At 43.2% G+C, this 16,296-nt stretch overlaps 1 protein-coding gene across 2 annotated transcripts in view; it reads right to left on the bottom strand.

Moving 5' to 3' along the window:
* Window positions 1–269: 269 nt before the first annotated feature.
* Window positions 270–16,296, bottom strand: part of LLGL1 (LLGL scribble cell polarity complex component 1) — a 261,337-nt gene continuing 245,310 nt past the window's right edge. For both annotated transcript variants that reach the window (XM_069210096.1, XM_069210097.1), the window contains exon 22: window positions 270–6,381. In XM_069210096.1, the coding sequence (XP_069066197.1) occupies window positions 6,372–6,381 (10 nt within the window). In that variant the 3' untranslated portion in view covers window positions 270–6,371. The remainder of the gene's footprint in view (window positions 6,382–16,296) is intronic.

The raw sequence follows: 16,296 nt of genomic DNA, 5'->3' as shown, positions 1-16,296 counted from the left end.
GAACTGTCTTCCCACCCACCTGCACCAGACCAAGGACCTCCTTACCTTCAGGAGACACCTCAAGACTTTGCTGTTAGAGCAGTAGCAGCCCCTCTCCCCCTCAGCGCCTTGAGACCCTCATGGGTGAGTAGTGCACTTTACAAATCCCCCGACTGATGACTTTGGGATCTTTTCACCATTTCCACAATTGTTGTGCACAATGTCTTATGGATAAAAACATTTCATGCCTACAAGACAAAACTACAACGGTACACACCTGGACACCAAGGTAGTATTAAATGCTTTATTTTCAATATTCTTAAAAAAAACAAGATTTTGTTTTAATGGCTAAGGAAAACGCTACATTTTTTAAACAGGAAAAACAAAAAACAGCAATGACATGAATTAAGAAACATTCTATGTATAAAATAAAAATCCAAGTAAACTGGATAATCTGCAAAAACAATGAATCGGAGCAGTTCATTTCTCTTTCAGGAACCGACCCTCACTCCCCTCCTCCCCAGACCAAACCCTAACCGACTTTTCATTCCTGCTGTACAGGATGGGAATTTTAAGTCGTACCAAAATAGTTTAAGAAATGTGTGAGAAAAGGTCAGGCATAAAAAAATACAATTAGTCACACATAGCAAAATGTTTGAATTACACAGTACTGATTAAGAAGCCCTTTATCTCATACACACGCACTCTTGTCCCCTTCACGCAGCACTGTAGGTTTAATAAGGTTCCTACATTTCAGCTATTTACTTCTTGTGGTCATTGACTCCATACTTTGACGCTAGGAATGCCGGACTTCGCTTTGCAGAGGTCATTAACGGGACCAAACGCTTCCTGTATTTTATTCACTAACCAGCGTCGATGGTTATCTATTTCCATTCATACACTACACATTCCAAACTAACAAAACAAATCCACCCACTGCTCCTCCAATCAGTAAACACTACTAATCAAGCCTCAAAGTCAATAAGCAGGCTGTCCCCCAGATCACTTTAAGACCAGCTTGTAGAATTAGCAGAAAAGTCAGATATTTTGTTGAAACTTCTTTCAGGAGTGAGTGTCTACCTCCAATCGACTTAGAAAGAAAGTTGTGGCTAGAAGGCTAAGATAGAGTCTGGTGCGAGGCCCAGCTGACACTCCAGCCTGTTCCCACTACCAAAGATCAGACCGAGGAAGCAACTGAGCAATTCGCATTGAGTCTCACTTGTTCCCAGGATCCAGTACGAGTCCCTGAAGAGCCCATTCTGCACACGTCCAGCATAAAGCACAGCAGTCATCCTCTTTCATACAGATAACCAACATACCCTATTATTCTACTGTGTGTCCGTCACCTTTTCTCGATCCCACAAAAATCACAGCAACGTTTCACTCCCAGGCACATGGCTTAGGGATCACCAAGAAGATCTCAGAGCCATTGCACCAGTCCCACAATCACAGCAAAATACATGTAGAAGGTTCAGCAGAAACCACTTCAGCTGTGGTTACCCAAAGGCAGACGTCTGGGAAGCAAAGTTCAGAACGTTGGAATGCATAATCATTCAACATCAAAACTGTAAAAAGTAGGCGAATTTGAAAAAAATATTAACCAGTAGGAATGTGCAATAGTTGATAACTGTAAGAGAAATAGCATAATTGATGAACATTCTGATTTTGAAAAGATGGGATTTAGCCACCATCATCCTGTATTCAATAGAAGATTGGTAGTTAGACAGTCCACACTTTCTCACCTAAAAGTTAGCTTTAAGCTCCGAACCAGAACTCAGTTAAAGCCGGGGAGAGACCAAAAGGGCATAACTTTGCATTCATTGCAAGGGAGATGGAAAGCCTAAGACTGGGTGATCTTGACAGGGTTTGAAAAATTCAAGGATATGCACAGTCAAGTTGTCACCATACTCATCACATTGTCCTGACTTTAAACAATTTCAGATGAATGTAGTCCTCTCACCTACTGCAGTAGTAGTGAAACTTAACTCTTGCAGAACCTCAGTGCAGGTCACTAGGAGGCTCAACTAGTTGTATTCCCAATTAAGAAAGAGGAGTATAATGAACTCTTAACACTGAATGATGTAAAAAAACATAACCACTACAACAAAAAACAAATATATACTGCGATAATGTTCCCCATTTTATTCCGCTTTTGAGTAGACCTGTTTATTTCCATATTTTCGTTTGGGTGGAACAAGAATTAAGCACCTTTAATTTGGTCAAGCTCTGCGTAGTTTGCAATTTCTGTGAAAGTCTTTGTAAAAGCCAAGTATTTTTATGTCCATTAAAAATGTGGCATGTGGTCCAGGTCATGTAAAGATATATTCTTGGAATGGCAATAAACCGAAGGCTTCTCTAACCATTCACCATGAATGACAACCACCAAGATAGTGACCCCCTTCCCCCCCACAAGACAGGCTGATAATCTGTGAGCATTTGCAATTCATTCCACTACCTCACCCCTTAAATTGTGAGCAATGAGGAAGATAGTGGAGGAGTCGCTGCTGGGGGTCATAATTCTGAAATGTGTCTGAGGAAGGGCTTGGAATAATGTTTACAACAATCTGAAAATCATTTTGAGAGCAGAAGGGTTCTGTTGGTGAGTATCTATGCACTTTCTGCACTCTCCAGTCTTCAGTCCTTCGTTTGAGAATCTTGGTCCACACACTTGATGGAAAAAATGCTTGGTAATCTGGTTTCACCACGACTGACCCTTTTAAGTTAGTGAACATTAATGTGCACTGGCAGGTCTTAATACTATCTGTCATATGACCTATTAAAAGAATCTGGAGCTAAGTCCAAATTCAAAATAGAGAGGGGTTTGTTTGATCTTCTGGCTGAAGGATACTAATTTAACTTATTAAACGAGTCAGTAAAAAACACTTCTGCAGTTTTACCATTTGAATGTATTGTTCAAAACAAAGAGCAGTGGGGTCTACTTTCTCATGATTAATCTCTTTCTCATCCAAATAGCTCAAGAGATACGTGTGAATCTCTTTGTTGGAATTTTCAGTGTAGTTATGTGTGCATATAATCCTTAAACTGTTGGAATAATTTAATCAAAAGGCACAGCATACATCCAACTAGAATCTATTTAACTAGAGGATATTTATTTATATTGTTTGAAAATCTATTAAAAATATAAACCTTGGTTTAGTTTAAGATTATGCACAAATCTGAATTTGGTTTTTAATTTTTGGCACCATTTAAATAAAATATAAATGGAGATCCCGTTTTTGGAGCCCAGATGAAAAAATACAGAGGTCGTCTTTTAAAGGAGAAATATCCTCCTATGGTTGATTCACAGTGAAGGATATCTTTGCTCTTGTGGGTAGTTTGTGGTGTACAATCCCACAAGGCGCTTGTTTCATCTAATACAAATGAAATGTTCCAATCTCAAAAAGGAAGCCTACGCAGACATTGACCAGTACCTCAGCCCGTCCGCGGGGAGACCTTCACTTCAACTCTTACAGCATTGCCTCTTCGGAGCAATCAGGATATTGTGCACAAAGCGGAAACCACATACCTTGAATCTCAAACCAAATCCCCAGGGCCTGGTCTAGTGCTTCCTTTTCACTCAATTTTATCACATTGGTCAGAGAAAAAACCCCTACCGTGCTCATTTGGCAAATATCAGAGAGGAGTAAAGGAGATTGCAACAGCATCCACGCTCAAATGAAACTACCTTATCACTAGTTCAAGCCTCAACACTTCCGAGTGCAATAATCGCCACCACGATTGCCCGTGACATGGCTGTGTGGTTAACACAACACAACAGAATTTAAATATAGGAAGAAAAAAAAGAACATTAAGCAACTTTCCTTCTTGGCTGTACTCAATTTCCGCATCATGATGAGCCAATGAGTGAAGAGCTTTCCACCCAAAATTCAAAATGAAACTCTGTCCAGCAATTCTAGGGGAGATGTTCAAGAGCTTTCAAATGCAGGGATATCCCACGCATCGAGCAGGGACAGGTGACAATAAGCTTCTACCTGCCTCTTTGCACGCTTTTGACAAAACAGTGCATTCCTGCACAACACTGGGATGAACCCATGGTCTGTTACTATCAGGGCTTAACAGTAAAAAGGTCCCAAAGGCTCAGTCATAAGAGGAGGTCGCAGCAGTGAAGACACCAGATCTCTTGAACAGTTTAAGATGTTTCTCTTGTAGAAACAACAAGCAAAGTGGATTACTGGAGACAGATTCATACACGACTAGAAAGGAAATGTGCAGAAACCCAGTGAATGATCAGACAAACTAAAGGTGCATTGTTTTAGAGGCAACATCCTCTTTTTAAAACCTCAACAACATATTTTGTGCAAAAAACAAAATAGCTGAAGTTACGATTCTCATTGTATATTTTACTTCTTATTAAGAAATGGTGGTTAGTTCATTCACACTTTAATAACCGTGGGTCACACCGATTCGGTTTATGCAGCATCTAACAGGAGATGAAAAATGCTTCCCAAGCCCTCACCCTTGTTACAAGAAATTGAATTTGACTTCATCCTCCCACTTCCCCATCGCACACTCCGTCACAAACAGGCAGGTAAACTAAACCATGACCGCCATTTGTTCCTTATTTGGCAGAGCCACTTGAATAATCAGGCAAATCGCATTGAAAGACCCAAATCAAAGGTGCAGCCTTAACCATGTGCTCATTAAACACATTTACCACTTGAGTGACTTTTGCACCGCCTTAATACCAAATAAAGCAGGTCTGCGACTTGTGCAATAAAATATCTATATCTTTGGGTCCCACCTACAAAGTGTGCGTAACCCACACAATCCCTTAGCACATCCCAAAAACCAAATAATCAAAAGTAAAATACAAAAGTAAGTAACAGAAAAACAGCTGGTTTAGTCACTAACACTATTCGGTATACACCAATCAGCTTGCCGGAGACATTCTTTTCTCGTGACGTACTGAAACACGTTAAGACAACTGGAAATGTTTCCATATCACAGCAGAAAACTTCACACATACAGCAGTCTGCAATTCCCGTTGTATGTTTGTAAAAGTACAGGCAAACGATTTTCTGCACAACAAGAAAACACCCCTGAAACCACTAAACCAAAACACACAGAAACGACTGAACCTACTGCTACGTGTGTTTAGTTTGTGGCAATGAAGTGGGTGGGCGCTGATGCAGTCAACTACACCCTAATAAAAAAAAAACAGGAAGAAGCGAAATTCAGCAAGACATCTGCAATACTCCACCTTTCAAAGGCAGTCTGAAATGAAATGAGGAAGTTTGTTTGCAAGATTTTCCCTTAAGAATACCTTTAAAACCCACTGCCAATGTAATTCACTTTGATGAAGGAGATGCGTTGAACCCGAGTCTCCTGCTAGTGCAACCCCAAAAGTTCCAGAAAACGGAACGGATATTGCCAACATGTGGGGATTCAACCAAGCTTGTCTGCATCAACGATGCGGGGGAGAGTGAAGGCAGAAACAAACTGAGCCCAAAATACATAACAACAAAGGTGTCCTTTTCTATCAAACGTTATGGGATGCTAAGGTCACAAGGGTAAACAGGAGATCTAAAGAATACAGTTCGGTTAAATAACGAAAGGATAACATTTACAGGACCTAGGAGGGGTGATCAGCCTAGTGGTTTGTAGTTCTGGACAGTGTTGCCCAACGTGTTTTGTTTCTTTTCTATTACACTTACTTTTAGGAGGTTCTCTTTTTGGCAGACTGCACCAGGGTAGGTTACTCATCAGTGGTATCGTGACCCTTCCACTCACAAAGAACTGCGTTCCTAGCAATCACTCCTACAAAGCAGCTCGGTGAACAGTCCTAGTGCTACCTTCGAAAGGGTTCTTCAATTAATGGGGTAAACGTCTACAAGGAATAAACTTCACTTTTTAAAGTATATCAGAAGCTGTCATCGCTCTGGTCTGGCGCGATCAACATGAGCAGAACAGCTGAAATGAGTAACCTATTACAAAACAAGAGTTCAAGTTCCCATAATGTCTGTAACAAGGAACATGTGCTTAATTTGCAATAAAGGTTCAATTCCACCCACTGACCTTCTGCTGCATGGTCATGATGTGAAGGTGCAACGGATACACCAGCTTAGTGTTCTGCAGTCACGATAATCTTCCTTTTGTTTGACGTTAGCGGGTGTGATCCAGGCTTGGAAGAAAAGTGCAAATCAATCAGGCACCCCCTCCCTACCCTAGAAAGGAAACCGAACCCTTGTGAAGTCAAGCCATCATTCTCGTTTTATCGAGTCCATGATCGAGACCACAAAGTCAGAAGGAGAAGTAGCAGAACTGACGAAGGGCGGTAGAGTTGACCTTCTCCGGAACCTTCAACATTACTTTACTTCAGACTTGGAAACTCAGACGATCAGAAAGGCAGATTCAGCACGTAGCGCTCAGTGTTACAAGCCCCTGCAAGAAAAACAATTTGGGAAGGAATTAACAAAATTAGAAGAATTAGATAACTTAAGAAAAGACCCGAGATCCCCAAATTCTCCCTTTGTCCTATTATCAGAGCAATTTATTTAATTTTAAATGGTCCATCAACTTTATTTTCAAACAACTGGTAACATTTTAGAAATGCAATGGTTTGGTGCAAGTAAGTGTAGTAATGCTCAGTAGTTACCCATGTCCCCAATCCGACGTACTGCAGTGAGTAATTTGATTTGACTCTGTTTCTGTGATGGGAGAAGGCAACTGGAGATGCTTCTGGTTAACACTTACATCTCCTGGTCACTCAGACAAAACTACTCCTCTGATGTCAGCTACACTTACTGCATATCACCAGAGAGCGCTCCAGGCTCTGGGTGCTTTTAGTGAAAGGAAGACATTACTTATCCAGTAAGTATCGTTTCATGGCTGGTTGTGCTGGTGGAAGATCCGTTATCTTCAGATCAGAGCCGGGCTGTTGTAGGAGGAGAAAGCCTCCACATCTTCGCCTGACTGGTTTGGATAGGTGTGCCAACCCCCTCCACCCCTCTCCCCTCTGTTGATGTCCTTGGGCCCAAAAAGTCTGGTTTGTCGTCTCCGCTCCTATGCGACATCGAGTCCAATGGTTGTGGAGGGTTTTCTTGGAACAGAAGGAGCTGCAGGTGTTGCAGGCAACCTAATTATGGACTGGAGACAGACCAGATCACAGACTTTATGGAGATAATGCCAAGGGTATTTCGCGTGGCAATGAGGAAAGCAGGAAATTGGCGTCCATTCCATCACTGTGGAGACGTAGTGGGTGAGACGTGGCCAGGAGATGGAAGTAGGCCCCTCAGGGTGAAGACTCATGTTGGGCTGACGTTGACTGACAGCCACCCGGTCAAAGCAGGAATTGTTGACATGAAGTGAAGATAAAAACAGAAATGTGCCCAAAAACAATACAGATGGAGGGAAGGAGCCTGTGTAAATCAAACAGAGCACCATGACGGTGTTGAACCAGAGCATGGGAGCACATAGCCCCCAACGAGACAGTGGAAAGAAAACAATCTAACAATTGAGTCGATAACCATATGCATTACCAGCAAGAGGATGAGTCACATTATCTCGTGACTCAAAAGACTTCTTCAAAGAAAAAGAAAACGTACACAGATCCGAGACCAACATTAGATGGCAGTAATATGCACAGCATGAGTATCTACAGCCACACATGCCTCCAACATATATTTCCCAAACCATGTTGTCTCAACAAAGCCATTTGTAAAAACAACTGGAGAACTCAGAACTAGTGCATGTGAAACAGCAGTACACAAGAATGTACACCTTCAGCCTCAAAGAAGAGGAGAGCAGCTGGAAATGGGAATTCAGAGCAAAGGCCTAGTGGTGGTGGCGTTAGCTTGCAAAGAAAGTATGTATTTATAATACACATAAGCCAAAAAGTCCTGTATACAACTTGTGATTCACCTAGTCGCCTGTAAAAAAGGAAATGACATAGCCACTTAACAGTAACAACGTAGTTCCAATAGCTGCCCGCAGAGCAAGCTAGACAACATGAAAGGCAGGTCACGGAGCATAAGGAAATGTTACTTGGCTTGTCAGCATTTGTTCAGTCTGTATCACTGTACATTCACATGCGTTGCATACTCCTGCCCCCCAAGTGAGGGCTCAGACATTTTCAGTTGTTTCTCTTTGAAGAAGCTTCTAGCCACTAGATATTGTGACTCCCTGCTCTTAAGTGTGCCAATGCACACAGGCTCCGACTCCACCCTTCGATTTTATTTTCGTTCAGCAGGTGAAAGAAGTTCTGTGAATATTAGGTATGTGTCTCGTGCTTTGTGTTGAAGATATGTACTCATTGGAACAAACGCGCGATCACTGCCCGCTTCTAGGGACGAAGACGGGTGCATGTTAATCTACAGCACTACAGGCTATGAACAGATGCTTACTTGATAAGCAACATGCTCAGTTTGCAGCAGGTGTGGCTGTAGTTACACATGCTTTGTGTCAACTGTAAAGTATTTTCCTCTTTTCAGTAGCTAATAGGCAGGTGATGCAGCTGTTTGGACTAAGTTCTGACTACTGCCTGGCCAACAAGAGCTTATAATAAGCTAAGATGGCCACACAAGAAAACTTTGTGAATGTGTGAGATGTAGACCACGATGCAGCTTTACAGGTATCTGTAAAAGGAATGTTACCTAAGAAAGGCATAGTGGCTCCAATTTTGAGCATAGAGTGAACCCAAAGTTGTATAGGGAGTACTTGCTTTGCTTTTGCATAGGCAATTTGAATACATATAGCAAATCCTGCTTTGGGAGTAGGCTGTCCTTTATAAGATTTAGCAAAGACTACAATAAGCTGATTGGTCTTTCTAAAAGATGTAGTTCTAGCAAAAAAGGAAGAAAGAGCACTCAAAGTATGTACCACTCTCTAAGCAACTGTATCTAGTTGGGGAAACAACACAAGCAATGCAACACTCTGGTTGACATGAAATAGGTACCACTTTAAATAAGAACTTGGGGTCTGTCCTAAGCACCCCTCTGACTATGAACTTGCAAGGAATAGTTTAAGTTACAGGGACAATGAAAAACCACAAACAAAATGAATGAATTGATCAGTACAATATTAAGGTTCCAGGCATGTGGTACCCTTGAGGTATGATTCTCTTGTGTCCTTCAATGAATGCTTTTGGCATGAATCTACAAATGACATGTTCCCTGTTCTGCATGAACTTAGCTATAGCCGCTATGTGAAGGAGTTTAGAGGTGTAAGCTAAACCTATTTATGAAGGGTAAGGGAAAATGCAACTATATCCGGAACAGACATCTTAAGAAGGTCTCTGTTTAGAGATGCACAAATGAACTAAATGCTTGTATTTGGCTGCATCATTGGCCCTGGTGGTGAGCCTGTGGGCTTCTCACAATAAGGCCATCCATACAATATGCAAGCTGGCATGTGGGAGGACTGTTATACAGGATGCCATCATACCTAGGAGAGGAGCTTCATTAGCATATCACTCGCTCCATTACCCTAAAATTACTAAAGGTAGGAGCTGTTAAAATACAAACCACTTGTGCTGATTGTGGTATGCTCTCCCCACGACAGCACTGAGAATCGATCCTAGAAAGGTTTCGATCTGCAGAGGAGATTTATCGGCATTGACTATAAAGTCTAAGTTGTACAGTAAGTTGAGTCCAAAGCATGTGCTAGACACTGCTGTCTGCTTTTGATTAACCTGTTGTCTAGGTATGGAACTATGTGGATGTCTGCTCTTCAAATATGATTTCCTACAAACGCAAGACACTTTTTGAACACCCTTGGGGCTGTGGTGACCCCCCCAAAGGATGGTATTATGAACTGGTAATGTTGTCCACTTACCATGAATTGTAGATACTGGTCATGGGCTGGGTGGGTGCGTATGCGGAAATACACGTCCAATCTAGTGCAGCCAAAGTCCTCTGCCAAAGTAGTGGGGTGACATCCTGCAGAATGGTCATACGGAGGTATTTAGACAGAATGCATCGATTCAGTGGCCTCAGCCCTGTTGGACTACCGCCAAGATTCACTGATCTGACATGATTTCCATCCACTGCTAAAGGAAATCGGATATCCTCCCCGACTGATAATGTGTGATGGGGGGGGGGAATGGATGGAGAGTGAGTGTTTAGGAGTGGGGGCTCTTTTCCTGGAGCCACCTTTTCCTCTACCCTTTCCATTGTTTCCCCTGTAACTACACCCCGAGTAACCCTTATTGGAGTGGGAGCCATTGAAGGCCTGCTGTTGGCAATTGTGGGTGGGTTAATGGTGCTGCATTATTATTCCCTTTTGCTTAGTGCCTGCATAGCACCCCTAACACCAGAGGATAGTAACGCACCCATGAACTAAGCGACCGTCTTTTAAGGTTTTGTTTGCACTGTGGTGAAATCTTTTGTCTTTGAGAGGAAAAAAAAAAAAAAAAAAAAAAAAAAAAAAAACTATCTGAAAAGAGACTTACAGCCACCAATAGACTTACAACCCACCCACAGCCTTCCCATTACTTACCATTGCTTGGCTACTCCGGTCACTCTCCTTTCCTTGCTTCTCATCGGTTAGCAGTAATCCTCACGTCATCAGGTTTGACTTCCTCTCTTCTCCTGCAGGCTTCAGCTGTTCTCTAGAGCTTGGACAAAGTACTCCTTCCAATTCGGGAAAAGTGACTGACGGCCAGTGTCCTTCCACATGCTGCAGGGTTCTGAAGTACTTCTTTTTTACTTCCATCCAAGTAGTCGGTGCGCCTGCATTGTTGTCATTTGTCCTCTCCCTGCCTTCCTCCGGCTCCCTTGTGCTGCTTTACCCACCTCAACCCCTCTCACTTTTTGATTCAGTGCTGAGACGTTACAGTTTATGCATGTGGCGAGAGAGAGATACTACGTGCATGTGTCTTAATTCTGTACTGTCTTCAATGCCATGCTTCTCTCCTTTGGTTCTTTATTTGCAGTTCTTGCTTGACATCTTTATCTTTGCTTCTGTTTCCTACCATACCTTATTTCTGCGTTTTTCTCTTCCTTCAGTGTAGTGTTTACCGGTGGGGTGGTTCTTAAAAAGCCATGTCTTCAGTTCCTTTGTGAAGCTGAGGAGGGAGGTGGTTTGTCTGATGTGGAGAGTAAGGGTGTTCCAGGTGGTGGCTGCGAGGTAGGAGGAGGAGCATCTTCCTGTTCTGGTTTTCCTGATGCGGGGTACTTCTGCGAGAGAGCTGGGCTGAGCGTAGGGCCCTGTGGGGTACGTGGAAGTTGAGTCGCTGGTTCAGGTAGGCCGGTCCGGTCTTGTCGAGGGCTTTGCGTGCGTGGGTGAGGATCTTGAAATTGATTCTTTTTTCTAAGGGGAGCCAGTGCAGTGTACGCAGGTGTTGCGAGATGTGGCAGTGTCGAGGACCAGTCTGGCGGCGGAGTTCTGGATGTTTTGTAGTTTGTGGGTGAGTTTCTTGTTGATTTCAGCAGAGTGCGTTGCCGAAGTTCAGTCTGCTGGTTGATGAGGCCGTGTGATGGTCTTTCTATGTTCGAGGGGGATCCACTTGAAGGACTTGCGTAGGAGGCAGAAGCAGGTGGCGGTGACGGAGTTGATTTGATGGTTCATGCTGAGGTCAGAGTCCAGGATGATTCAGCAGGTTGCAGGCTTGGCTTTGCCTTATCTTTAGACTTATTTTTCCATTGGCAAAATGCATCTCATCTATTTTTTTTATATTTCACTCTCTGTGTCTGGAAAAAAGGGAATTACCAGATGTTTTCATTGTTCGTGTATGAGCAGCCCAAGACCATGCACTGATGCAAGGGCCTAGCACTGTTTTTATAAACTGAAGCCCTACTCCGACTCTTTCTCCCAACTGCATCCAGACTAGTATATCATATACACTTCAAACCACCTGCTCTCCCTTCACCACCCCACTCCATTGCATTGCCAAAAACAAAAGCTTGCCCATATGCGAAACCTATTGGCTTTTCCAACTTGTCAACCTGGTGCCCAGAGATGTTCCCCATCAAACGTTAAGTTTAGAAGATGCTGCTGCACACCTGGCTTAGAGAAGGCGAGAAAGGTATGAAGGGTTCGATTGAAAAAAAATGCCTCTACATTTAAAATACAACAATGTACTGACTGTACAAGTCGGTGCAAAATCTGGTTGAGGTAGGTCGCTGAAGTGTTGGTATGATCGACACGCCGACCTATGAGCGGCCTGGCGGCCACGGGTCCTCATTCCATTCACTAAACTGTGGGTAAATACACCTGCTGCAGATATCGGTTTTTCCTGCATACTACAGATTCCAATCCCTGTGACACCAAGGACGTCCTCTAGTAATCGGTTACATTAAAATCCAGTCCTCGTGAAATAGCTCACATCATCTCTCACTACTACTGGATAATGCAACAGATTACACTTACCACTGCAGCGCATTTATTGATCTAGTTACTTAAGAGATCACACATTTTTCGCGTTTTCGAACTCTTCTATAAATGCTAAGGCGCAGATTGTATACTAGCCACAAGGAGGCGCTACGACCCTAGGAAACTTCTACACACGAGTATTTGGCAATTACAAGAGGGTACGAAATCATCACAAAAACCACCACAGTGAAATGTATTACGTCGTTACATAAACTCCATGCGAATATGCATGCTGTTTTGAGTTTCTAGAGCAGGGCAATTTTAAATAACCTGGGTAGGCGGCCATTCACACATTTTCTCAGACACTTTACACGGAATCTGCGTGTGCGCCAAATCACCATAACTAACAACAATGACTCAAGCAGAAATGCTTAAATTCATCTAATAGCACAAACGTACCCGGAAGAAGGATTGGTTCAGTAGCGAAACTGCCATATGCAAGTCAGATATGGGTTTAATCCCTGCTTTGCCACTTAATTGGCACAACTCTCATCGATTCCGGTCCCTTAGCTGAGCTGACAAAATTAGGAGTATGTTAAAAAAAAAAACTAAAAGATGAAGATTGGTGATGAACTCTCTAAAAACTAACCATGTAAATTTTCACACAACAAAAACACGGTGCACTGAATTTACAGGCGAGACAAAACTAAATTGGGAGAACCCAATCCCCTCCATATGTTTTTTTTGGTTAGCAGTTTGTACTCTGGGCCGGACCTGAACAAAAAAATATATAGGCATCAAAATAGATTTGCCCCCGCCCTCCCACTAGCAAAACAGATAGGTAAAAAGCACTGGCCTACTTATGCAAAACAGGACAGTTTTGAACTTGTATAGGTGTTCTGCGAGGTATAGGGGACAGCATGCATTTGTGCTTGCTGCAGGCAACGTGTATGTTTATTAACCGGCCCACTAGGCCTAGGCCATAAAACAGGCCCAGAACAGCCAAAAACACAGCCCACAAACGGACTTGTCAGACCAGCCCTTCTGGCGCTGCCAAATTGCCGGAAAGGCCAGTCCTACCGTTTCTGTACTAAACAGCGTGGTGCCTCAGTCACTGAGCAACATAAACAACTTCATTTAATTTTCATTCCCTTTACTGAACAACACGTGACAACACACAGGATTCTGTCAATATAAATAGAAGACTAAAGGGGAAAGTAGAGATGAACACCGTGCTGGGAATGGGAGATGTTGAGGCAGATGGTAGGGCTGTAAGTCACACTGGTGACTCGATGAAGGCCTGGCAGTGGAAAGACGAAGGACTGCAGAGCCAGGTAAGAGTCTCAAGCACAAGGCTGAAACCAGAAGGCAGCACAGCTCTTACTGTGATTAGTGTCAGCGACTAAAGAGATAGGACCACCCGTCTCTTCAGCTAGGAGAACCAAGTATGGGATACCCGACGGAGTGCACCATCCCAGGTTATCGATTATCTTCGAACAGGTGTATAGTTAATCGGACAGCCCCCAAACCCTTACTAGTAGCTTGGGCTACAATAAATTCTGTTCCAGGTAGTACATGCGACTCCAAGTCCACACGGCCAATGGCATCACGTGCAAGTCACTGAGGCAGAAATAGCCTTGAATTGGATTGAACTAAAGAACAGTTCTAATAATAATAATAATAATAAGAAGAAGAAAAAACTCAGAGTTGGGGGGGGGGGGGGAGAATTCCGATGGCCGAAAGAAACAAGCATTCGAAGAGACTGTAAAGAGGCAATTCTACATAGGTGGAACATACAAGATTGGCAACTTGAGACGCGAATAAAAAGCAGGCAAGTAAGTGACAAGGAAAACCAACCAATGTTAAGCAGTGGATGGGCTCCAAGCCTCTCTATCTTCTTGGAAAACAACTAATTGTCACGCAACAGAAAGCGCATGCGCGGTCTAGCAGGCTTCGACTTAAAAACAAAGAAAGACACCCTCACATACATTTTTTCCTATTCCCACCTGTCACTGATTAAAGTCAAGACAATCTTTGTATTTTACATGAGGGATAAATAATTAACTGCATATTTTCAGTCTGTCTCCCTCCAAGCATCGCTCACAGTGCAAACATAGAACCTACTGGTTGCTGGGGTTTTCTATCTCTGCCTAAGGCCCACAGGGTGGTGTGCTACACGGCCTCCTAGAAATAGTTTATCTGTCATGTCTCTCAGTAAATATCTGCTTTTGAAGCCCACCCCCCACCCCCACACACACAAGATTCAGGTTTTTCCGCAGTCTATGAGGATTCATCCGTACAAAAGCAGTTGAACGCAATCGATGAAAGGTAGAGAGCCATGAAACAAAATTACATTTAAATTGTACGAAACAAAAAAAATCCTTTGTGTCGAATTTTCTAGAAGTCCATGCAGGACACCTCCTGGGCTGGACACAGAAAGCGTCCTGTGCTTGGTCAACGAAGCGGAAGGGAAATGCGCAAGTGCTCTCTGGGACTCCGTGACCCAATTAGAATCCCACAGACGCCGCCGCCACGACGTGAAACAAGGAGTTCCACACAATCCAGGGGCAGCCCCTGCACATGGCCAGCAGCACCTCTTCCAAGCCAGCCCCAGATCCGGACAACAGCTGGGGGCGGCACAAATCCGATGTCCTCAGCGCTCTGAGCTATAATCCACTGACGGCGAGGGGAACCCCCAGTGATGGATGCGGGCGCAGGCTGCTTGCCGGGGCGCGCAAACAGCAACAAAGCCACGGCACAGAAGGCGGCAACGGACATTAAATAAGGACACTTCACACCAAAAGGCACCAGCTTTCCATTTTTACAAGAAACCATCTATTTTCCATCTATTTGTATTTATTTTTAAATATAGGTAAAAACTGGATTTTTTTTAAGTGATTCTTAATCCTGACAGTCATGACTGCCAGGTCAGTAGCTGCGCGGATTGAATGGTAAGGGAGTTAAACAGAGAAAGAGTTTCCCAATGAGGCTTAAGCAGCTTTAGAGGTCCACAAGGTTGATACGAAAATGTGCAAGTGTTTGAGTTTATTGATTTATCTTCTGTATCTATTCATATTATTGAAACCAGTCAGGAATTCAAGCACGAGTGCACATTTATCAGTTAAATATATGTGGAAATAATACTAGCTTCAGCCCCCCCCCACCAGCCCAAAATAAATATGGATAAACATAAAATTATCAAATAATATATTTTTAAAATATAAAAATGTCACAAAACACAAATACCAGAATACAAGGAGCCCCTTTTATAAGCAAGAGAGAAACCGGCAGAGATAACAGCGCAATGAAAGCTGTTGGAGCACACATCCCCCACGCCGTTCGGCTCAACCTCATCTGTCAGGCAGACAATAGGCAAGAATGCAACTGTGTCAACCGAGAAAGATTAAAGGATAAAAGGCATTACATAGACTGAGAAGGATTGGAGTTTTTTTGTTAGCCCCTTCACGAGAATCTCTAGCTTGGATCAACATTTTCTAAGACTCACCAATCAATGAAAACCAATCGGGCTAGCGTGGCAGTCAAACATGGAGCCGAAAGCTTGTATAGCTACCCGAACCAGGGGTGTATTGTCATTTAGGACACAAATGTAAAAGAAAGTCGTTTCATGGTTTACAAGCATGCATTGGTTTTCCTGCAAGAGACACCAGTGCTCAGTACCACAGGGTATTGAACAGCATAGAAGAGGTGCCCACCCTCGAGTTTCAAGTTATTACTGAATGACCAGCAGGAATCATGGCTTCATCAGGCAGTTATCTATCTGCAGCCCACCCAAACCAGACCTGTAGCAGCCAACCTTTCAATGGATGGTTTTATGAATGACAAAACGTTGTGCCACTGATACAAACTGAAATTGGACACAAATCATCTAATAGGTGGCCACTGGAGGAAATGAGCCACAGAAGCATGCAGGGGCTAGTGAGAAAATTAATTGAAGGGTTTATAGGGTTGATGCAGATGCTATATGTGACCCTTAAAACTGCTGCAACTGTGACACGCAAAACTTAATGGAAGTAGGCCGTGGGCAGT

The sequence above is a fragment of the Pleurodeles waltl genome, chromosome 10, assembly GCF_031143425.1.
Source record: "Pleurodeles waltl isolate 20211129_DDA chromosome 10, aPleWal1.hap1.20221129, whole genome shotgun sequence".
Lineage (NCBI taxonomy): Eukaryota > Metazoa > Chordata > Amphibia > Caudata > Salamandridae > Pleurodeles > Pleurodeles waltl.
Note: the sequence above shows the minus strand (reverse complement) of the source record. Positions and strands in the feature narration are given on the sequence as shown.